The 25,583-nt window shown below is 41.8% G+C and overlaps 1 protein-coding gene across 2 annotated transcripts in view; it reads right to left on the bottom strand.

Moving 5' to 3' along the window:
* Window positions 1-25,583, bottom strand: part of Vsnl1 (visinin like 1) — a 114,256-nt gene that overhangs the window by 36,672 nt on the left and 52,001 nt on the right. For both annotated transcript variants that reach the window (XM_070025025.1, XM_070025024.1), the window contains exon 2: window positions 12,534-12,700. In XM_070025025.1, coding sequence (XP_069881126.1) covers window positions 12,534-12,695 — 162 coding nt within the window. In that variant the 5' untranslated portion in view covers window positions 12,696-12,700. The remainder of the gene's footprint in view (window positions 1-12,533; window positions 12,701-25,583) is intronic.

Raw genomic sequence — 25,583 nt, 5'->3', positions numbered from 1 at the left:
CAAGCCTGTAATAACCTAAGTTTGTGACTGGCTCAGATTCCACATCAACTTCCTGACTAGGCTCTGTCCTCTTGGATATCAGCTCATTCTCCTACATATGAAGTTGGGTTCATTCTTTGCAAGGAATGTACTCAACAAAGGCAGCTTCACTGCAAAGGGTTAATTCTCCTGTGCAACATGGAGTCTACTAGGGTTTCAGGACTAATTCTGTAATTCAGGTTGCCTTCCTGTCTTTCCAGCTGGCCATGCTCATCTTCTAGTTGGAAGTCACATCTACCTCATCACTGAAAAGCAGCTGTGGCAATTCCAAGCAAACAAATGCAAACACTGCAAAACCTGGCATGCTTAGCTATGAGAAAGGAAAAAGTTCTCCAGGCCCCATTCCCACCCCCAACACCTTTTACCTTGGTACCTTTTTAGTTATCTGACATTTCGACCAACACAATGGTTTTCTATCCTCAATACCAACTCTGCGTCTTTCTGAATGCTGTCATATCAGTATTGGTGGATTTCCAAGTCCATTGTTTGAAATCCTAAGGTTATGATTAAGGTGCAAATGAGGAGCCATCATGAATGAGATTCTTTCTAGCATAAAAGAGGACCTATAGAGCTTATTACATCTTCCTACCACCTGAGGACACCCAGAGCAAGCACCTTTTATGAATCAGGCCTTCCCCAGGCATGTAGCAGCCTAAAGAACAATGGGGAATAAATTTTAGTTGTTTATAAACTATACATTTTAGGGTAATTTTATTAAAAAAATTTTTTTTGGGTCCAGTCATGAGGTTTGAACTCGGGCCTGGGCGCTGTCCCTCAGCTCTTCAGCTCAAGATGAGCGCTCTACCACTTGAGCCACAGAGCCACTTCCGGCTTTTTTCTGCCTATGTGGTGCTGAGGAATCGAACCCAGGGCCTTATGCATGTGAGGCAAGCACTCTACCGCTGAGCCAACTTCCCAGCCCCTAGGGTAATTTTTTTTTTTTTTTATAGCAGTTGCAATGGAAACTGCCCTGTGGTCTTTCTTAGGCGGTATCTTCCCATTTAACTTTGCCGCTGCAAGTCTTACTTAAATTTCAAGGTATCTTGAAACCTTTAGTGTGGAAATTTCCTAGACTAGAATATCTGCCCCTGTCTTGGGCAAATACCATTTTCCTCCCTCTCTTTTAGCTGTGTATTTATATGAGCAGATGGTTACATTCTTCTTGCAGGCTAAGAGACCCGGATGAGTGTGGGAGTCTAGCACAAAGTCCACAACCCTTAGAGCTCTTGGCTGCTGATTTGTTGTAGACATCATGGGTAATTGTTGGCTGAAAATGAATGACTGCTAATAGCTTCGCATTACTGTACTCAGTAGGACTTTCCTAGGATGTAGCTGATGAGGATCTGAAAGACAGATTTAGGCCTGTTTGATCACGGACTCCTTTCTAGTGACAAGGACTATATTTCAGCTGAGGATTATATTTCAGCTATTTTAGAGGTCAGAGCAGGATCTATTCACAACCACCTCAGGGCAGAGGACAGGCCCATCAGCTCCATAAGAACCATCAGAGAGAAACAGTCCAAGGTCCAACAACCATTGCAAGTGGAGACAAAAGAAGTCATCAGTAAGACAGGATTTTCTTCCAGCAGATGCCCAATGGAGCACTGGAGAGGGAAGGGCCTGATTCCCATCTGTGGGTATCAGTCAGTCAGCCACCTTCACAGACCCAAGGTGGGCCACAGATACCAAGTCTGGATCATGGCTTCAAAGATTGGAAACAAAATCCAACAACATAAAAACAACTTTTTATTTGTAACCCGGGAGAGATTTATACATAACTTTGCATGCACAAATGTAATCCTGTAACAAACATAGGCTACTTTTTTTTTTTTTTTTTGCTTTTTTGGCCAAAAGAATAACCTATTTCTTCCTCTTTTTTCCCTCTTTGGCTCTATTTCCAATTAGAAATAGACAATACTTGGACAATTGTTTGTATACATAACTAGCTAGAGAGCAGGTGCTTTGGGTTTTAAATTCCCATTATTAGGCTGGAGTTGAGACCCATTTTTTTCAGTTATTAGCTGGGGCAGAAAAGAAGTGGATATATGTTGGGTATCAGTGCCCTCATTTATAAAACACAGGAGAGAGGGAACTGGGAGATGTTCCAACCTTATCTTGAGGACATAGAAGTTTAGGAATCATCTAAAAGCATTCCTTCAGGATGTCATGGGATTCGTGTGATAGCCCTCTAACTGACACCTGCCCTATCCTGGCAAAGCTAAATAGTAAGATGTGGAAGCTATCCAAAGTGATTTCACACCCTGAGACAGGGCAAGGCTATCGCTGGAACTCTTCTAATGCAAACCACATTGTAGGGAGCCATTCTATGAGACAATCTTGAAATAATGAAATGGTGTTAGAACCTCACTGGGGACCTGTTTTCCCAGACTCTACTGGATTGTTCTTACTTCCTGGAGATTTCTGACACCAGTTCTTGTTTTCCACATGATTCCAAGTTGATGTGCAGCCTCAGTCACATCGGCTGCAACATTTACTTCCAAATTGAAACAAATTCCCAGATTTTCACTAAAAAAAATTATATCCTCAGCAGCCCAATCTGGGTGACATTATGGGTCTTATGTAACAGCTATTTCCCTAAGGGATTAAAACATGTCTGTAGACAGCTCTGCCTAACATTTTTTAAAATAAGCTCTACTCCCAATTATCTCTTATTAATGAACACAATCTAAATCCCAGAAAAATAATTGACCATCCAAAAATCTTGTTTTTTTGAGCCAAGGGTTTTATTTTCACAATGTATTTAGATTAGAAGTTAAGAAGAGATAATAGGCAACCTTGTTATCAATTCCTTTGATAAAATATCTAATAAGGGGGCTGGGAAGGTGGCTCATTAGTAGAGTGCTTGCCTTGCATGCATGATGCCCTGGGTTCGATTCCTTAGCACCACATATACAGAAAAGGCCGGAAGTGGCGCTGTGACTCAAGTGGTAGAGTGCTAGCCTTGAGCTGAAGAGCTCAGGGATAGCGCCCAGGCACAGGGTTCAGGCCCCACGACCAAAAAAAAAAATCTAATAAGGGAGCAAGTTATGGAAATCATAGCTTGAGAAACTGGCACATGGAAGCCCTTCCATGTGCTAGGAACATGGGTTCCTAGCATCAAACTACTCCCTGCCCTGAGCAAGAAGATTTATTCTTTGTACTTATACTTTTACCACCTTACTGATACAACAACCTATGAAATAAGCAGGGATCAGTGTTGTCAAGTTTGACAAGAACACTGTGTTGATTCAGTTAATGAAACTACTAGCCCAAGGGACTTTCCCAAATTCCTAATGCTAGTGCATGGTAGAGCTAGATATATAGTCAATCTTCGGATTAAGCCACATTCCATTTACCTGTAAGGTATGTGTTTGTGTGTGTGTGTGTGTGTGTGTGTGTGTGTGTGTGTGTGTGTGTGTGTGTGTGTGTGTGTGTGTGTGTGTGATGGGGCTTGAACTTAGGGCCTAGGTGCTGTCCTTCAGCTTTTTTGCTCAAAGCTAGCACTCTACCATTTTGAGCTACAGCTTCACTTCTGGCTTTTCTAATGGTTTATTGGAGATAAGTGTCTCTTGGACTTTCCTGCTTGGGCTGGCTTTGAACTGTGATCCTTAGATCTCAGCATCCTGAGTAGCTGGGATTAATTACAGGTGTGAGCTGCCAGCACCAGGAGAATATGGATTTCTTTTTTTTTTTTTTTTTTTGGTCCAATCGTGGGGCCTGAACTCTGGGCCTGGGCGCTGTCCCTCAGCTCTTCAGCTCAAGGCTAGCGCTCTACCACTTGAGCCACAGCGCCACTTCCGGCTTTTTTCTTTTTGCTTATGTGGGCCTGAGGAATCGAACCCAGGGCCTCAGGCATGCAAGGCAAGCACTCTACCACTGAGCCACCTTCCCAGCCCTAAGAATATGGATTTCTTGATGGCACTAGACCACAGCTGCCTGGGAAGGCATCTGTGATGCTACATTCAGCAAAGGCAGTGTTCCATAGCCTCTGCACACAGGCACACTCAATAAAACAAATAGAGGGAAGGGACTGTATTTTATCCCACTGGAGTGTCTCCATTTGTATTAGCTTGGAGCTCTAATAGACCCTGAGTAAATCAGGAGCAACACTACCTACAAACTGAAAACAAGTTTAACAAAATGCAGATTAGAAACCATTATTCTTATTCTTACTCCAGTGAAGTTTATTTGACAGGCATAGTTTAGAAGCTTTTTCTCTTTTGTGTTAATGTCAATTAAGATTCAATAATGGCTGTCACTGAACCTAGGATGTTAGGTCTGTCAGTGTTAAAAGCATCTTCTGGGATTCTTAACTTTTCTCTGGCATTTAGAGTCATGTGTGAATATGATGAAAGCTCTGCCTAGAGCTGCCATGTAATTTCATATAATTTCAGTATGTACAGCACTCACCACACCCACTCCCAGCTAAATATCTAGACAAATTCTCAATGTCATTTGTGGATTTTCCCCATTAGAACCATCTGGGCAGTCAGTGACCAGTCATTTGTTAATGGAGGGTCCCGCCCACATGATTTTGATGAATGCTGAAATTTGAGAATATTTGCATCGATACTAAATGTTTACAAGACAAAAGCACTTGTCCAAAGTCATGCAGCAAACAAACCTCAATGCACACATTTTGTTGCACATTCCACAAAACAAAGGTTATATGCATATAATCCTCTATTGATTACATTTGCACACAACTTTCAGGGGAAATGCCTTTTATCCTTTGTAGTTAGTTCTTAGCCATAAGAATACAATTTGAAAGTAGAATTCTAAAACTGGGCAGAGACTTATGGGATATTTTCATAACACTAGCTAGGTAATGTTTATTATTTCATTAAAATATTTTATTAGCCAGGAGCCAGTGGGTTAAACCTATAATCTAGCTACTAAGCAAGCTGAGATCTGAGGATTGTGGTTTGCAGCCAGCCTTGACAGAAAAGTCTGTGACCCTCTTAACTCCAATTAACTAGGAAAAAGCCAGAAATGTAGATATGGCTCAAGTGATAGAGAACCAGTTTTGAATAAAATGAATAAGCATGAGCACAAGGCCTTGAGTTCAAGCCCTAGTACTGGCACAAACAAAAAAGTGTGTGTGTGTGTGTGTGTGTGTGTGTGTGTGTGTGTGTGTGTGTGTGTGTGTGTGTGTGTGTGTGTGTAATTCACTATTCAGGAATTCTTGATTCTATGCCATTTAATTTTTTTTTCATTTTTATCAATTGTCACTGAGTAGTTGTGTCAATGGGAATTTTCACAGGTAAACTTATTTTCTAGTGCTTTAGGTCTAGCAAATTTATTTTTTGGTGTGTGTGTTAGTACTGGGACTTGTAATCAGGCTTCATGCTCTCGCTGTTTTCTAGCACTTGAGCTATACTTTTGGTTACCTAATTGGAGATAAGAGTTTCACTGATTTTTCTGCCTATGATGGCTTTTTTCTGTGATCCTCAGATCTTCATCTCTGAGTAGGTAGGATTACAGGCTTGAGCCACCAGCTCCCAAGTAGGCCTGGATAATTTCTTATTGGACTCCACCAATGTATTTTGTTGCAGACTAAAGATAGTTTCATGAAATACAATTAAGATGAATTGCCAGCTCTTCTAGGATCTAAGTTTTCTGAGGCCATTACATTCCAGTGTAGTGGTCAGCCTTCAAAAAACCAAAGGAAATGGGTCATGAATGAGCAGATGAATCAATGAATGAAGCTGCTCCTAGACGGAGTTGCTGGAAGAGCATTTCCTAATGCCAAATGACAGAAGCTCTTCAGGAAATGACCACTGGGAGAGAGATGGAATGCTTTGGCAGAAACTTTGCTGTTACATGCAAATACATTTTAGAAACAATTCAAACTGTTGAGCCAGTGATGATCAGATTGGAATCTAGTCAAATTCTTAACCCTTCTGCTTTTCTCAGGTGCATCTGACAGTCTTTGGAGTGGAAAACTTGATGGCAATGAAACACACAGAAGCTTGGGAGAGTTGGGCTAGAGCTTTTCAGAATGGCTTTAACTATCTAGTTCCCTGTGAGAACCAATCCTAATCTTTGTTTACAATATGAGAAGCAGTTGAGATTGAGCAGGGAAGTCTCCTTTTTGGAGGAGTGGTATAATGTCTGGGGTTGGTGGGGATGGAAATAAGTAGTCCTTGAATGGGTATTCTGCCTGTCTGGTGGCTAGGAGCTAGGGAAGGGCTTTGTGCTTGGGTGGACATTCTGCTCACGTTAGAGAGTAGAGATGGGAATGGGAATGACAACCTCATTCTGCGTCTTGCCATACCAGTGTCCCAGCCTGGAATGAATAATAGACATCACTGTTAGGGTCATGGTTTTCCTATAGAACTTTTATAAACCTTCCCATTTCTTCCATATGCCGTTCTATTCTGCCACTGGACTTAGCCTGTGGAATAAAATTTATGTCCATCTTGGCTCTCTGCAAGCAAATGAGTACGGCATCAATCATGAGGCAAACACAACTGAGGATGGGTTGTAAATCACTCTCCCTTCTTTCTTTCAGGTTTCTACCAAGTGAGATGAGAAGACAGCCTTATTATTTCCAACTATAGATAAAGAAATTGTGATTCGAAGAGGCAGAGATTTGGCAAACATAGCATAGCTAGGATTGAGTCTCTTGACAGCTGTCAAGTTCCTGGTCCCATGATTTATTTCATTTTAGTTTAGTTTAGCTTTTGGTAGCTATACTGGAACTACCTTTTCAACCTGAGCCAGCCCAAATTCCTGTTGAAAACATTCTCAAAAAGAAAGTCAAATGGCAAATACATACCAATGGGTATGTAGGGTCCACTATAGGACTCTGCTGGGATTCATACCGTGGGTTGTTATTTTGCTGTCATAACAACTAAGTAAACTAGAAATAGCATTAGATCTGCATGGAAGAAGACCCCAGAGAGTGGTATATCTTCCCTTACATGGTTGCTCGCTCTTCCCCAGAGTTGGTTTTTCTTTTATTTATAAAACTGTCTGCTTTTCTGTGAAAGCAGTTAAAATCGCAAATTCTCCATCTTGATTTTTGATCTCAATTTGGCCATCAAAATGATTGCTGGAAACAGGAAATTCTCCTGGGGAGAAAAATCATCTCCTTAGCTCTGGTGTTTTTTCCCAGCCCATCGGCAGTAGTGCTAATGGTGGGGATGACAGCCTCTGCTACAACCTCTGTGGCCAACAAAGTCCCCTTTGTGTCTGTATGCGTCTGTGTAAAAGTGTACACACATGCTTGCTGGGGGAGGGGGAAGCCAGATTCTCCTGATAGGGGTCTTTTAATCAGTTACAGAAATCTCTGAGTTCACATCTATCAACAGCAAAGAAATCTGGAGTATCTGGAGTGCTCTAGTTTGTAGGGATACCATCACAAAGTACCACAAACTATATATATATATATATATATATATATATATATGTATATATATATATCTGAAAACTTAGCCAGGGAACTCGAGAAGATGGGTGGGAATGGTATAGGTAAGGGGAAGGGAAAACAATAAAAGAGGTGACATTGATCAAGATGCCTCGGACACATAAACTGATTGTTAAACTGAAACCCCTTGGTGCAAGTATTTGAAGAAAACAATAAAAAATAAACAGACTGACTAAAACAACAGAAATGCACTGTCTTCTGGCTGTGGATGCTGGAAATTCTATCAAGGTGGAGACAGCTTGAGGTTTCCCTCTGTGGAAGGTAGATGTTTTGGGGCTGATTCAGTCTGTATCTTCATTACAGGCTTCCCTGTGCTTGTCTCAGGAATTTCCTTTTCTTATGAGAACATTAATCATATTGGCTTAGGGTCCACTTCATTTAATCTCACTTTAACATAACTACCTATTTAAATCCTCTAGCTACAAATGTAATCATTTTCTGACATCCTGAGAGATAATGGCTTCACTGTATGAACTTATGGGAGACACAATTCAGCTGATAACAGGTATCAAGCTTGAAAAAGTTAAAAATTGTCACTATAAAAATATTTTATCTTCTAAGGTTAAGAGCAAAGCATGCTACTCCTGTCACTGCATTAACTATCATCTTGTGTTAATATTCCATGTTGAAATTAACCTCTCTCCTTATCACTATTGGCCCTAATACCAAGTATGCAAGGTTCTTCCTTGAGATGTATGTGTCTTCCTGATTAGTGCCTGAGCTCCTGGAGGGCAGGTGGGACTGCTTTTTCAGTTGTCTTAGGATGTCTTAGCATGAACCCTGCTTTGGAAGGGGACACACAGCCAGCAGCAAATGCTTACTCACTAAGCTTTGCTCTACAGCAGGACCTGTGCTCACCCCTGGACTTATGGTGATTGACAGGATGTGACTTGTGGCCTACATGACTGCAGAATGAGACATGTATAAAACTGGGAAGGCCTATGTTAAGCAGACCTAACCAAACTCACTCTAGCAGCTGCATGCTAGGATAAGAATTCAATTGAGAGGCTGGATCAGTGGTAGTCAGCATCCTTGGTGTGTGTGTGTGTGTGTGTGTGTGTGTGTGTGTGTGTGTGTGTGTGTGTGTGTGTGTATGTGTGTGTGTGTGTGTGTGTGTGTGTGTGTGTGTGTGTGTGTGTTCTAAGACTTGAACTCAGGGACATGGTGCTGTCTCTTTTTTGTTCAAGGCCAGTACTCTACCATTTGAGCTACAGCTCCACCTCTGGTTTTTGGTAATGAGTTGAAGATAAGAAACTGCCCAGCCTGACTTCAAACTGTGATCCTTAGGTCTCAGATTGCTAAATAGCTAGGATTACAGGTAGGAGCCAGCGGTCTGTCTTTGTCTTTAATGTCTATCTTACTTTCACTCTCTGAAATGCTGAACAATTTGCCTCACTTTTCTGAACCTCTTATAATGATATTGAATGAAGACCTAATGAAGCAGTATGTTCCTGTACATTTGGGGCACAGGAGATTTGGAAAGCGTGGATTTGTGTCTCTTGGCCATGCAGTTGGGCATCCACCATTCTCTTGGTCCTACCTAAATTCTCACCAGAGCTGGCACCAGGGCAGCTGAGACAACTCTGCTAGAACAGGAAATGCTTGAGTCAGCAATACTGGCCATACTAAGTTAGCAGCACAGACAGGAGAACAGAGGCCTCTCCACTCTGCTCAATAAGTAGTTTCCTGGGTGGCTCATTTCCACACACTGCAAAGAAGGAGGTTCTTGCTGAACACTATTATTTTTTTCTTCTGAAGCATTAAAGGAAGCTGTTTGTCTTGAATCCCTCTCCCAGGTCTCTTACATAACCCAAAGCTTCCTTTTGTCCCTCCCTGCTTCCCATCAGAACTGCTTTTCTTCCTTCCTCCCTTCCTTTTCCTTCCCTCCCTCCCTCCCTCCCTCCCTTCCTCCCTCCCTCCCTCCCTCCCTCCCTCCCTCCCTCCCTCCCTCCCTCCCTCACTACCTTCCTTCCTTCCTTCCTTCCTTCTTTCCTTCCTTCCGTCCTCCTTCCCTCCCTCCCTCCCTCCCTGTCTCCCTTCCTCTCCCTCCCTCTCTCTCTTTCTTTTCTTTCTTTCTTCTTTCTTTCTTTCTTTCTTTCCTTCTTTCTTTCTTTCTTTCCTTCTTTCCTTCTTTCTTTCTTTCCTTTCTTTCTTTTTCTTTCTTTCTTTCTTTCTTTCCTTTCTTTCTTTCTTTCTTTCTTTCTTTCTTTCTTTCTTTCTTTCTTTCTTTCTTTCTTTCTTTCTTTCTTTCTTTCTTTCTTTCTTTCTTTCTTTCTTTCTTTCTTTCCTCCTTTCTCTGTGCATGTGTTATATTTCTTCTACAGTTCTGCCTTGATTTCTGTCCTTGGACAATACTGGCAGGAAAGAAAGAAATGCTTCTTTCTGCCTACTTGTCAGAAGAGCAGAGGTCATTTGAATCTTACTGTTAAGAGGCTGTCAGGAATATCCTTAGAGTTCAGAAAGTTGATTCCTTTTCTGGAACAACAACAACAACAAAAATCCTAGTGGGGTGAGGGTAAGAGATAGCAGGTGATTTGGGTTCTAATACATCAGTTGTATCATCCAATACTGAGGTATTTTTTTGTGACCGTAGTTTGAGGCTGGGATTTTTGCTGTGCAGAATATTCTCAGTATGTAAGGGAAACGTTTCTTCAACAATTTCAAAGGCAAACTCCTCTAAGTTCCAACAAGCCATGAGACATGTGGCACCATGAACTTTGTTAGTTACAGGGTTGACTTACAGACACAGGGTTATAACCTTTCCTGACAGGGAGGGAGGTGACGGTGACACATCTCATCTGCCTGTGCTTTCCGTGGGGCTAAGAGTAGGATGGTTCTGGAGCAGGGGTGAACTCCAGGTGAGAAAACAGTGGAAGATACAGCAGAGACTGTGAAGACTGGTATAGCATTCTAAGAAATTCATGTTTTGATTTATAAGATTATCTCTTTGTTGCTTTGTATGTCCCTCCCCCACAGTATAACCCGTGCTTTCACTGTATTTGATGTTGGTATAATTTGTGGAGGAGAAGGGGAAAAACAAATAGTTTAAATAGGGATACAGGTGGACCCATTGCAACAATGAGATGTACAAGTCGGTATGTCGAAAACGAACTTTACAACTTTGGTGGGGGGGGGGCAGGGAGGATTGGGTGGGGGGCAGGGGGAGGATTGGAAGGGATGGGAAGGGGAAACAAAGGAGGAGGCTGCAATGCTTGATAAGAAATGTACTCATTATCTTGCCCATGTAATTGTAAAACCCCTCTGTACAGTATTTTCACAATAAAAAAAAAGAAATTCATGTTTTGCTTTTTTGCAAAAGTAGTTCTTATCAATGAAATAATCATGGTTGGCTGGGCATTGGTGGCTCATGCCTGCAATCCTAGCTACTCAGGAGGCTGAGATCTGAGGATCAATGTTCAAAGCTAGCCCAGGCAGAAAAGTCAATGAGACTTTTAGCTCCAATTAACAGTAAAGAGCTAGAAATGGAGGTGTAACTCAAATTGGTAGAGTGCCAACCTTAAGTGAAAAAAGCCTGGCGGGAGTGTGAGGCCTTGGGTTCAAGGGCTAGGACAGGCATAACAAATAAAATAGAATACTGGCAGCATACCTCAGCATTTCTATATAAAGGATCTGTGCAGGCTAACATTCAAAACTCAGGTTTTCTTAAAATGGCACAATGGTCTTATTACACAGACATGTGCTACTATATGTGATCTTTTCTTAAGGATATAATTTTATATACACTTGTGTGGTGCACAGCAGCTAGTCAGTCATAACACTGGGTGCCTGATATTTGTCAGTAACTCAGGCAGTAGTTGACCATTTATTTGTTTAGTTTGTTAAATAGCTTTTTATGCAATAAGTGGTTCAAATCCACCATCTCAAACAATAACTGAATTTGACTACATAGCTGGACTCCTATCCCTTCCCTTGCTTTTTCCCTTCCAAAAGCAATCATCAACCTAATCCTGTATTCATGACTCCTTTGCTTTCATTTTTCTGACAGCTCATTGCATTCATTTATCATCCTGTAATATATATTATTATTTTATTTCTATTTAATTTAGAATCATGTTTTAGTGTTGCTAGAGCCAACATTTTGATTACTATAGAACATTTTATTGTGTGAATGCAGCACAGTTTGTTTTTCACTTTGCCTTTGATGGGCATTTGGGTTGCCTCCCAGTTTTATTACACACAGGGCAGCTTAGAGCATGCCCTCTCTTCCACATGCCTCTGCTTGTACAAGTACAAGAGTGGAATTGTTGGATCACAGGGTATGGGGAATACTTAGTTTCAGAAATAATGACAATGTTAAAAAGCCTACATGAACAGACCCCCCGCATATGCACCTAGATGATTCTCATTATTCCAACTGACATTTGCCACCATGAAATAATATAAACAATGTTTTTCATTCAGTGTTCAGTCAGAAAAAGTTTAAAAATCACATTGTGTTCCCAAATATAATATTATATATTATGGGATGTCACGCTGAAACTAGAACTAACAGAGCTTGGAAGCTCAGAGATGCCAAAGCAATGCCTCCGTAGTACAACTACGCATTGATAGGACAGTTCTATGGAAAGACCAGAAAACAAATAGATTAGCTTCTATATAGGAAAACATGTTAAGAGTTCATGTTGGAAACACTGAGGACCCGATGTATTCTGTACTCCTTCTAAATGGACTATTGTGGTAGCCTGGGTTCTTATCTGCAGGTAGTAGCACCTTTCCTGGAGAAAAAGCATCCTATATACTTCCTCTTTAGCTCAGACAGATATGAATTGTGATGTGTGTATATGTAAGTATATTTATACTTTTACACATTTACATACATATGTATATAAGGGCATATATTGTTAAAGTATATATACACATATGTATATGTTTAACAAGCCAATCACTTGTCATTAGCAGCTTTTCATATATATATGTCTTATAAGTCATATATACACATATATATGTATATATATATAAATACAGACACATATGTCCATGTTCAGCTACATTTTGTGAAGATAGTATGTTCTGGCCAAGGCAATGGCTGAAAGTCTCTTACCTTCACATAGAGCTGCTGGAACTCTTCCAGGTTCAGCCTCCCGCTGGGACAGTCCTTGAGGAACCCCTTGTACCACTGCTTGAGTTCATGCTCATTGAACTCTGTGCTCTTCACCAGATCCTCCATGACTTCAGGGGCCAGTTTGCTATTCTGTTTCCCCATTGTGCCTGGAGAAAAGCAAATCAATGCAATTAGTTCTCTGACTGTGATTACTTCAAACTGGATTAGGAGCCAAATTGGAGTTCTGAGCAATCCCTTGGTCAGAATGTGTTCCAGTGAATCTGTTCACTGTCTGCCTGCGTCTGCCTCCTCCTTCTTGTTATTTTAGAACAGACAGAAGCAAAAAAGACCCTTCAGACAGCCCAAAGGGCTGTAAAACTCACTGTCTTCCTCTTTGTGTTGTCTGCCACAAGACATCAAATAACAAGTGAAATTCAGGCAGCCATTTTTTTTCTTTAGGCTATTATTATCATGTATGTGAAAGTTCTCTCTCTCTTCTCTTTCTCAGACTTTCCTGCTGGGGGTGGCTTTGAACTGTGATCCTCAGATCTCAGCCTCCTGAGTAGCTCAGGTAATAGGTGTAAGCCACTGGCAGCCAGTAGTGGAAGCTCTCTTTTTGCTACTCTTTCTGTGAATACAATTTATTAACACTTACTGCGCAGTATCTCAGTCTATATTTAGTTTGTAGGGATATATAAGATACTCTTAGGTCTGCTGGGGAAAAAAATGGGCCCTTCCCCTCTTTTGCCCCTCCATGCACATGTGGCCCTCTCTACAAGTCTCTACTCATCACCTGTAACCCAGGTAACTGGCACACCTGGGGGCAGTGGGAGGTTCTCCAGGCCCTGAGGTCCTCCCCCACCTTCTCCTCTTCCCCTCTCCTTCTATAACTTTTCTCCCTGTCATAGTCCGCTCTCTGCACATCTCCTTCTGGTGCAGGCTGGCCAGTTGGCTCTGCTAATAAACTCTTTTCTGTCTGAAGAACCATGCAGAGGTCTCCTTTCTCCAAACCTTACAGATACAAATGGGACTATTGGCAAGAACTATGAGATTTTTCTAACCCAGTGATGAAAAGTAGTTTAGAAAATCTGATTGGCAAGCATGGTTGGTCTAGTTCTGAAGCTGTAACTTCCTTTTACAAATGAAAATATCTCATTTTTGTCAGTTGCATTTAGTTCTTACTTCTCTCATCTTAGAAACTGCTTATTTTCAGAGCTGAAAGTTCTATGGCTTTTTTCTAGGGGCTGGTTGGTGACTATTCACTGATGTAATTCCAGGCTGTTATTACTGATAGAAAGTCAAATTAATGGTGCATTAAATAATGCTACCTGTATTCTAGTTTATGTGGCCAACCTCATAGTAGAGTACAGGGGGACAAGGAAGATTTGGAATCACTTTTGACGATTGATTGATTGATTGATTTGGTGCTGGTACTGGGGTTTGAGCTCAGAGCCTGGGTGCTCTCTCTTAAGTAGCTCTCTTTTTGCTCAAGGCTGGCATTTTACCACTTGAGCTATAGTTCCACTTCTGGCTTCTTGATAGTTAGTTGGAGATAAGTCTCATATACTCTTCTGCGTGGACTAGCTTCAAACTATGAACCTAAAACCCCAGCCTCTTGAATAGCTAGGATTACAGATATGAGCCAAAGGCTCCCAGTTTCTGATGGTGACTAATCTGGCCATTTACTATTTGTGCTGCTTTGAACAATATTAATCATTGTCTTAAATTTTTTCATTCGTATAGTAGATAGAATGAAACTTAAGTTTACTGTGATGAGTAACTAAGAAATAAATAGAGAAACAAAGATCCAAAAGAATATTTCAGAATCAGAACAGTTGGATTAGTGCTGGAGAATCTTGATAATAGTTTCTGAAGAAAATACTCTTCAATGTTATTGCTTTATAATAATAAAATTTAAGTGCAATAAGTTAACCATTGGTTTAAAAAGTGGAGATAGTCTTAAAAATTCTGAGGGACCATCAAAACTGAAAAAAAGTAGCAGAAGATCTTTAAATGAAATTGGAAGTATTTACTTGAATGGACCTGAAATGTACATGAAATGTACATGAAATGAATTTCCTCGCAAGTTCTAGGCAGGTCTATACTTGCAAGGGCTCATAGGGAAAACGTCATCACATATTTTAATGCTATTTGACAAACCTCTAAAACAGATTCTACACCCACTATTAGTAGCATGACCTAACATTGAGCAATTCTTTCACTGTAGATGGTACCAAACCATGCTCATAACAACCAATGAAATTGTCCACCTAGGCTGCTGCTCTACAGATGAGACTGTAGAAATGGCCAACTATTCTCTTTCAAGATCCTCTGTTTGATAAAAGTACCCAGAGCTCAACAGCTATGCCCTCTGTCTTGAAGCTTCTCTATTTATTTTGGTTCTTCATTTCAAGTTCCAAGTCTTTCATTAGCAACTGTCTCTTAATTATGTTACTGTGGGATTCCACAGCTGGATATGGAAATCAAGTAGGTATTCAGGTGTCAGGTTTAATTAATCTGGGTAAGAAAACTATAATTCACAGTTATCCTGAGAATCAAAAGGTGAATTGCAAAACCTTTCTGTACATAACTCTGTTCTTTCAGTAGCGATACATAACTCTTCAGTTTTGTTTTTTGTTTTTTTGGTTATTTTTTTGGTCCTGGGGCTTGAACTCTGTCTGTCCCTGAGCTCGTCAGCTCAAGACAAGTGCTCTACCACTTGAGCTGTACAGCGCCACTTCTGATTTTCTGGTAGTTAATTGGAAATAAGAGTCTCATGGACTTTCCTTCCTGGGCTAGCTTTGAACTGTGATTCTCAGATCTCAGCCTCCTAAGTAGCTAGGATTACAGGTGTGAAACCACTGGCGAATCTTCACTTCTTGTGTGTGTTTGTGGTGCTCCTGGGACTTGAACTCAGGTCCTGGATGCTGTCTCTGAGCTTTTCTGCTCAGAGTTAATGCTCTACTACTTAAGTCACAGTTCCACTTCCAGCCTTTTGGACTATCAGTCTTTTCTTGTCCAGGCTGGCTTTGAACCATGATACTTGAATCTAAGCCTCCTGAATAGTTAGGATAATAGGCATGAGCCACTGATACCCTGCTATAAACCTTCATTATTGAACTAGAATCCCTCTCATAATAATAATAGCTACTGTGAAGACGACCTTAAATGGAACATATAATACACCTTAACTATAGCTTTGTGTGATCAACTAAGCAACCAAGACTTGGGAAGCTTCATGACATTTAGAATGCAATTCTTACAAGATCACACAACTAAAGCATGCAGAGCTGAAATTTAAATGTACATCTTCAAGACTCTGACATACCATCATAGAGAGACAGGAAGATGAGAGACATTTCAGGGGCAGGAACAGAAAGAACAGAAGCAGGAAGGTCAGCTAAATCTGAACTACTTCCAAGAAGGGATGAAAGAGAGATCAGTGAGTTTGCCCAACTCCGCCTTGTTTGGAAAAGACAGAATCACCCAAACCACAAGCTAAGAAACGACTTTGCATTAATACTGGGAAAATGAATTGAAGGGTATTAAATACCGCCTCCACCAAGTGCCTTTAGAAACTCAACAATGTATCAGTTCAAGGATAGATTCTCCATGGATCTCTGTTTCTCTCTGTATCCCCCCACACTCAAATGAAGCATTGTGATGGCCATGAATCACAATTCTGGAGGATCCAATACATAACTTCATGCTTTCGGTTTGGGGTCCTGCCTGGTTAGTACCTTCACTCAGGTGTGTCTGACAATGGATGGATTGTGCCAAAAGTCCAGTTCTGGCCTGGTTCACAGTGATGTTGCCTATGCCCTCATCAAGCCTCATCATGTCTTGCCTGGGTTAATAAAGAGCTTTCTCCAGGAGCTTCTCAGTTCCAGACTATCTTCCATAGGGCTGCCTGAGTGAATTTCTGAAATATGGACTTTGTCATCTGATCTGCTCCCTGAAGACCTCAACATTTCCCCTCTGTCTCCAAGATTCATCTCCATCTCCTTCCCACCATGCAAATCCTGCCTACTTGTATCCTGATTTTCTACCAGTCTGTCCCTTCTGTTTCCTATGCCAACCATAATGAACAATTTACAATTTGCAGAACTTGAACATTCGACATGGCTCTGCGTATGCTGTTCTCATTTCCTGGAATGACATCCTCTTCTGCCTGTTCAGACATCTTCCCTTTCTTCAAGTGATCTCAGCTCACACCCTGCCTCCTCCACGAACCCTCATGGCACACTTACATGGCGTTTCGCTCGTGTCTCCCTTCCCTTGTAAAAAGCTTGCATAATCATGATTTATTTCTCTACTGGATTGTTAGTTTCTTTTACTTATCTCTGCATCCCTAGTAATTTGTATAGGTGCTTAGCAAATACCTTTTGAAGGAATGAATAAATGAGGGGCACTGAGCTGTTTGACATATTTCTTCCAGGGAAGATCAGTCTCATCAGCTATATTCTAGGAGAGTTAGAGCCATTACGAGTATACTATAAACTGAAGTTCATAGGCAGGAATATTTAACCGCAAGGAAAACAGCTTGCCCTTTGGAAAGCAGATCACTTGCCTCTTGTCACTATTTAATTTTGAACACTTTGAAGGCAGGAACTATGTCTATTACCTCAGTATCCTTACTAACTGGCACAAAGATGGTCCTTAGTAATATTTAACAAATAAATGAAAGTGTGGGTGGATGGATATCCCAACTTATGCTCCTTTTGTTCTGGGCCAAGTAGTAGTTCTAATTACAGGGATGAAAAAACAATGACAGTAGATCTTAAAATATTCTCAGTAGAGGCATGATAATGTGAGAGGAGAAGAATGCCAGCTCTGCCTTGATCTTATTCTGTGATCCTGAGCAAGATCCTTTGCTTCCTTTTATTCACTTTCCCCATTTCAAAAATGAGCAAATTGGACCAAGGCAGTCCTGAAGGTCTACTCTACTCTGCTCTGATTTGCTACACAGGTGTTATAAATAAGAATCACAGACTTCACCTTGACATGTCCTGGCACAAGTCAGCTCTAGAGTTTTTTTTTAACCTAAGAACCAGTCAGGACACAAGTGTTTTGTTAAGAGGGGAGGGAACGGGAGGGAAGGTGAATGAGTTACTTTTAAGCTCACATTCCAGAAAATGATGTTAAATCCAGCCCTACCCTAAACCAAAAGAGAATCTCATTGCTTGAATTGCATTAGTGAAAAACTTAGTGCTAGGCATAAAAAGAAATGGGCTTGAAGGGCTGTGGTGGACAAGAGGATTTGATGAGGAACCAAGCCCTTGGGGAAGAAAGCCCAGCAGTACTTGATGGCAAATGATATCCAGAATAGATGGGTTTTTGTAAACTGCCTTAGTATATAGGGAGATTTGAGCATCATCATTTTCCCATATAACATTGCTCTCAGAAAGTAATACTCATTACTTCCTTTTTACTGAAGAACACTCTGAAGGTCAAAGAGATGAATTATTCTTCCTTGGCTCAACCAGCTAGGAAAGGTTTCATAATGAATGAATGGAGTTCTCTTGAATCTCTTTATTTTCTAATACTGGACATCATTTTCTCTTGCTTGGAAGCTTCCTGCCTTGATGTTTGCTTATTTCTCTTTTACTTCCTACCCTATAACAGGTTCCAGGATGAAAGAGGCAGAGCAGGCAATCATGTCCATTCTTGGAAGAGGGCCAGGTGAGCTTCCTGGAGGAAGAAAAGGCCCTTCAAGGAGCAGAGAAGTATCCACGTGAGTCTTGACCCTGTAAGTATTGAAGAGGATTCCAGACAAAATAAAAGTGTGTGTGTGTTGCTGTGAGTGTGTCTCTAACCCACTCCATGCGCTCCCTAGGACATACCAGGGCCTGTGGAGTGTGATGGTACACTGTTGAGTGTGACGGCACAGCCAGCTCCGCCCAGGTAGTCTGGCAATCAGCCTGGCTGATTTGTCAAAAAACTGGATGGCTGAGATGGAGCAGTCCAGACACATGTAGAGACACACAGCAGCACAAGCGCATGAGTGGCAAAATAGGCTTGGAAACAGGCCCAGAACAGCAAAAAGAAAGGGCGTTGGAACTCAGGCTGTAGGCCTCTGGAATGCATGCAATGCAGCAGAGCAGGCAATTGTGCTGGGAGCCAGGCTGGTTCCAGTATCCGATTACCCAGATCAACCTTGAATCAATCAGATCTCTCCAGGCCTAGGCCTCTGGCCTGCACACTGAAATAATGGCAAGAGAGTGGCCTTGCTCTTGCTCTAACTCCTGCCTGACATGGAGGAGTTGTCTCTGTCATCTGTCTGAATATTCTTCTCACAAAGCTTTGTGCAGTCCTTCCTTCTATTCTAGTGGCTCTCACTGCTCTGTGCTTTCTCTTGTACTTAGTATCATAGTTCAGTGTCTCTAATGACAAGTGTCACAATTAATTTAACAGACAGAAAACTCCCAAGGAAACTCATTCTGAAAGACATTCCTGCGCATCTTCTGTGGGAAAGGCTCCATGCTGGGAAGGGTGGTATGGGAAATTCTGGTTTCTGTCTTGAAGGCCCAGGTCTAGGTGATGTTTACACCTCTTTAACAAAAGAAGTATGATGGCAGGAACTATCACAACAAAGAGCTAGGGCAGCAGGGTGCATGCACCAAGACCAATTCCTACCAATCCAGTGGAACTTGTCCCCAGGTGAAAACTTTTAAGCAGGATTTCCCAAATCTGCTTGAATACAATAATGATCCTTGGCTTCCTTTGTGGGACCAAGCCTTAGAGGGAAGTCTACACATGTAACTTGCAGCCCAGGTGAATAAGATCATCAGCCAATGTGTGCCACACTGCTGTAGGCATGGAGGAAAGTAACAGAAAATTGTCTTAAGCAGCGAACACCCAAAGCTGTGCAGCTGCTACTCACATTTTTATTCTTCCCACCTGGCATCCCTGATATGGTTTCAAGATCCTCGTTCTAGAAGCCAGCATTAAGAACTCATAAACTACACACTTAGAGAAGACAAAAGGTTGAGAGATCATCCTCTGGGTTCTTCAGGTTCAAACCCTGTGGTTTTAGGGGGATGGGGTTGAGAACAAAGACAGATTCTTCTAGATCCATAGGACAGCTAATGGCGGGGCTATGACAGAAAGCGTAGGCTTCTCTAACCTTCTAGCACACTATGTGGGTCAAACATCAGAGGCCTATAAGCTACCAGTCATTTTTAACTCTGTGTGTAAAGATGTCAAAATGACTTCTATTTTCAACCCCCTCAGATCCAGAAAACCAATGTGTGCCAGCACAATGTGTGGGCTTTTCCTTTCCAACAAAGACAAATATCTGAGGTTCTGCCTTTTTCTGTTTCTTTTCTTCCTCCTCCCAAAGCCAAAGTGCTCACAAGGGCCTGGGAGCCTTTCCTGGGGGAGTGAAGACAGAGCGTTGATCACAGACTGGCATTGCATTGTCTGTCTGGGAAGCAGAGCCTGCTTTGGGTAAGAGAATGCCCACCGCACAGCATTCTCCACTGCTGCGGCATCAAACCCGAACCTCGTGGGATTACAGCGGAGGTTCTGGCCCACAAGCAGGAAACAAGCAGTGGAGCACAGACTCTGTCCTCAGGGAACCCAAGATAAAAGGTAAAAGTACATATTTGATCTATAATAAATGAGGAAAAATACTTTGATAGCAGAGGCAGTGGCACTGTTAGGGCAAGTGATGAGAGAGTTTGTTCAAAAAAACGTGTAATGAATACACGAAGGGAAAGCAGAAGTGGGCCCTGGGGTTCAATCAGCTGATCCAGACGCTCTGTTTTCTAGAGGAGGCCTGAGAGGTTAGACATTTATACCAGGGGAACATAGTGAGTTTGTAACACATCCCAGAAGTGCCAGTCTCAGCAAGAGGCCTGTAGGCTCCTATTACACCCAGGCTTTTGATCCTTAGGCACTGAGATGGGCTGGGCATCCTGGACCCTCTGGCACTCCACTGCATGGGACCCGGCTGTGAGGAATGGGCCTGCCCCAGCTGCTCCCAAGTTCCCATCGGAGCTCTCCTTCTGTAGTGAAGGGACTGAGGGCCAGAGGGTTCCAGTGGCCTGTCTGGAGGAACAGTTTTGACTCTAGAGGGGAAGCTGTGGGTAGACATCAATCCTTGGGTCTAGTTGGTCCAGAGCTAAATCCAATTGATAGCTGGGGTGGGGGTGGGAGGGAGTGAGAGGGTAAGAGGGTAGGAGGGGGTGAGGGGGTAGGAGGGGGTGAGGGGGTGGGAGTAAAACTTGAGTTTGCAAAGGACCAGAATGGGAAAATCAGCTCTTAGGGATCAGAATAACCCATCATCTGCTTTATAATTTTCAGGATGCAATGGAAATGTCCTGGGCACCTGAGAATTTCTCAGACCAAAGCCTAGGATTGCATTCACTGCTTCATGCCCTCCTCCTGCATCTTCAAAGATTCTGCTGCACCATAAACTTGTGAAATTCTTTGAACCCTCCAGTGACCTGTGACCCTGCCTTCATCCACTACCCTACTTAAGTCCCTTTACTCCTGCCCCCATTATGTCTTTTTATTTATTTATTTATTTATTTATTTATTTTTTATTTTTTTTTAAATTTTATTTTATTTTATTTGTGAACATACTGTACAGAGGGGTTACAATTGCATGGGCAGGATAATGGGTACATTTCTTACCAAGCACTGCAGCCTCCTCCTTTGTTTACCCTTCACATCACTTCCCAGCCTCCCCCCTCCCCCATTACGTCTTTTGTCTTCTGACTCTCCTCTGGTCACCATAGCATCCCTCTTCAATTTTCCATAAAAATTGAGCTTTCCTTGCCCAAAATTTTGATTCTCTTTCCTTTCTATTATTATAACTCAGCCTCTCTCTGTCTCTCTGTCTCTCTGTCTCTCTCTCTCTTTAAAAATTTATTTATTGTTATTGTGAAGGTGATGTACAAAGGGGTTATGATGACATAAGTCAGTCTCTCTTATTTTCACATCGTTGAAGGTGCTGGAATCAGACCTGGGATCCAATGATGTTCCCATTAAATACAAGATGAGCGATTTTTGATCAGCAACTTAGAACAATGGAGCCCCGGTTGCCTTGTTTGTCAAATGGAAATTGTGCTATTTGCTCACAGAGCTATGAAGACGATAGAGAATATGTTGAATTCTTTCCAATAGGTTTTTCCACAAAGCAAGGAGTTTGGTAACAGTAGCCATTTCTGTACTCATCCTTCATCAGCAAACTGAGCTGCTACAGAAGATAGAGTAGCAGATGCTTTAAGATTTTGGTCCTGAGAGACTTCTAGGAGTCACCTGGCTCAGTACATGTGATTAGAAGCACATAAATTCGGAGACAGAGGAATTCTCTTTTGGGTCCTGTTGACTCAGTATCCTTCAAGTAAAAGTGCTGGTCATGTGACTTGAGAGAGGAAAGTCACTTGAGGATCCCATAGCCCAAGCTAAGCATCAGCTGTTGAGTTAGGGAGATTTCCTTTCAGTTCCTCACTCACCCACTGAACAGAAGTTTGAGCTGATTAATAGCCGATGACCTTTCATAGGAGGGTATTTCAGGCAGCCACCGCTTTTATGCATCTTATTTTTGCTTCCCTGGGCATCCTGAGAACTGGTTTGTATGAAAGGAAACAGGCCATCTTTGGCAGTGTCAGAACCTCTCATGCTTCTGTGAAATATCTAACAGAGGAAATGCTTTCATTAATAATCACTGCCTTCTGCCCAACAGATTGTGTTCTAGGCTATGCTGCCAAGTCTCAGTGGGGAGGGATGGTGGTCCTTACTTCAGAGCAGCAGGGAGCTGCCAGGAAGGAGCAGACCAGTGTCCTGTATCACCGGGCACATCTCCTCAGTCTCTTAAACTCTGGGAGTGCCACCTTATCCTTGCTATCTATTGATAGCAGAGGGATGGGTGACATGGCCCTGTGTGTGTCCACGGTAATGGCTGAGTCAGGGTTCACTGGTCTTTTGATCCTCATGCCATTGTTCTTTCCCTCAGAGATGTTTGTACTCAGCATGATCCTAAGTAGTCATCCCTACAATAATTCTCAAACTTGCATAGATAAGTCTTTTTTTTTTTTTTTTTTTTAGTTGTGGGGCATGAACTCAGAGCCTGGGCACTGTCCCTGAGCCTCTTTGTGCTCAAGACTAATGCTCTACCACTTTGAGCCATAGCTCCACTTCTAGTTTTCTGGTGGTTCATTAGAGTTAAAGCCTCACAAACTTTCCTGCCCAGGCTGGCTTAGAACCATGATCCTCAGATCTCAGCTCCTGAGGAGCTAGGATTACAAGAGTGAGTCGCCAGCACCGGGCTCAAGTAAGTCTTAAATAAGACAACTTTAAAATACTCACAAAGGTGGTTTTATATAGGTACCATGTTCTACTTGAGTGATGATACTATAAATTAATTAGCCAATTCATTTACTCAACACATTTTTGCTCAGAATTGTAATAGGGTTCCCAAATCTACTTCCACAGCAGATCTTCCCTGGAAACTTGGTAATCTACCCAGTTGCCCATTTGACATTTCCATTATTGTGTGCTATAACCACAGCAAACTCCACATATTATTCAAACATTCTTTCATCCCTCAAAATTCCTTCCTACCACCACTCCTCTCTGGGTAAATGGTGCTGCCATCTGCCAAACATCCCACTTAGAGTTTGTTTGCCCTGGACTTCTTCATTTCTTCCATGTCCCTGTATCTAGTCAACTGTCAAGTTAAGTAGTTGGTAGATTTTGTTACCCAACTTTCTATCTCATTTACTTCTCTCTGTCACCATCACCTTGGCACAAGCTATAACTTCTCTCACTCCGACAATAACCACATAACTTGCTTCTCCATTCACAGTTTTGCTCTGAGCCCAGAAACCTACATTCCATCCTGTAGCCAACAAAATGTCTTTAAAACCTGAAATTTACCATATCCTTCTCCTGCTTAAAGCAGCTATGGTCTGTTACTGCCCTCACTCTGGACTCCAAACATTTCAGGACTTTCTAGACCTTTTCATCTGGGCCTGTCCTGCCACAGCAGCCTCTCCCTACTCCACTGTACTGTTTTTCCCTGTTCCTTCTCCCCTGACCACTCCTAGCATACACTTCTTTAGTCTTCTTCTCACCCTCCTTCCAGCTTGCTTTAGCAAGTCCAGCTTCTTGATTGTGTTCCCTTTTGCTGTTTCTTTTTGATCTGAGAACAGTTTTCATTAGTCCATCTTGTTCTTTTAATTCATATTTCACGTACATAAGACATAATATCAATAACATCATTGTCTGGTTCTCTTTTTCATATCTTGACTGTGCTTTGTAGAGCTTCCATCCATAGTAATATCTGTCATTCTTATCTGTTATCTCACCAGATTTGGAGTGTGGGTGTGTTTTTCCAGGGGCAGAGTGATTGTCTCATTCCTCTAGTACTGAGTTCAGAGCCCATCACTGATCAGGTTCTCAGGAAATGTCAAATCCATTCACTAGCCAGAGATCCCTACTATCAATAGGTGGAACTTATCAGTTGAGCCATAAGAAAGAATCTACATGATGACTATGCTAAGTGCCATTTGTGAACCAACCAAGGGGGAAGTGGGAAGGAAGAAGAGAAGGAAGAAGAAAGAGAGGAAAAGAGGGAGAGAGAGCATGCATGCACAAACATGCTTATTCCTAAAGAACTGGCAATGAAACTTGTTTAGAAGCTATAAGATTGAGGGGAAAGGTTTTAAAGAGTGATTTTGCTGAAGTATCTCAAAAAATAATCATGTGAGTATATGCATACATATTCATATACACCAACAGCATTGTTTAAAATGATTCAAGCAAGGGTATGGTTATATAAGCCTGTAATCCCGGCTGCTGGGAAGATTAAAGTAGCAAGTTTTTAGCCTGAGGTTGGCTAGCAAAATTTCAAGACCTGTCTGAAAAATAAACTAAAAGCACAAGGGCTGGGTGTGTGACATAATGATAGAGCACTTGCCTAGTAAGTGTGAGGCCTGGAATTAAAAAACCAGTCACACCAAACAACAACAACAAAACAAACAACAAAAACCAGCCTAGTATCTACCTCAGGAAACTGGGTAGGTAAATTTTGGTTGAACTGAACAGTGGGAATTATGAAGCTGTTAAAACGGATACTGAGATCTGCGTTGGTTGATTCATTGGTATTGATTCATATCATTAAGCTAAAACATAAAGACATAAACAAACTCTACTTATTTTCAAAAATATATATTTGCCTGAAGATATGTATGCAACACACAGACTAGAGGAAGGGAATGGAAGCTTATCAAAAATAAAGGAGAAAAAAAATTACATAAGAAAATCCGAGAAGGGCTTTACAAAGGCAGTGATAGTGATGTGCCACATGCTAACTGATGTAATGAATCTGAGTGAGCCTCGTGCCCAAAAAAGGAAGACAAAAGGAGAGAAGATATTGTAATCAACTGTTAAGCGAGAAAAGCAGGTCACAAAATGATAGTAGCACCCTGCTTTTGCTTTATACGCACCCTCACTCAAACTTGCATGCACAGGAAATATCAAAAATCCTTATTGTGGTTGTCACTGCTGGCAGTGAAATTCAAGTGTCTCCGTGTCTCTCTGAACTTGTTATAGTGAACATATAGAACATATATAATCAGAAAAAGTCAAGACATTAAGAAACAAAAAACAGCTTTCATTCACAGATAGGTCTCAGGACCTATTTCAAATAATGTATTCACAGCATTATTTTGGGACTCACTTGTAGGACATGGGCCTACCCTGCTTAGCTCTGGATGTCATTGTTACAAAGGAGGGGAACTGGGATGACATCTCAGCACTCATCAGAAGCTGTGGTAGGAGACATTGTGTTGGAAGTGCAGTCTCCCTAGGGCAGAATATACCAGGTCACTCATGTCACTGAGGGTCTATTTTGTCCACATGAGATTATTGATGTTACTATGTTTTCACTAGATGTGTGTGTGTGTGTGTGTGTGTGTGTGTGAGAGAGAGAGAGAGAGAGAGAGAGAGAGAGAGAGAGAGAGAGAGAGAGAGAGAGAGAGAGAGAGAGAGAGAGAAGAGAGAGAGAGAGAGAGAGAGAGCAGGCAGTAATGGTGCTTG

The sequence above is a fragment of the Dipodomys merriami genome, unplaced genomic scaffold (genome assembly GCF_024711535.1).
Source record: "Dipodomys merriami isolate MVZ:Mamm:240054 unplaced genomic scaffold, mDipMer1.0.p SCAF_17, whole genome shotgun sequence".
Classification (NCBI taxonomy): domain Eukaryota; kingdom Metazoa; phylum Chordata; class Mammalia; order Rodentia; family Heteromyidae; genus Dipodomys; species Dipodomys merriami.
Note: the sequence above shows the minus strand (reverse complement) of the source record. Positions and strands in the feature narration are given on the sequence as shown.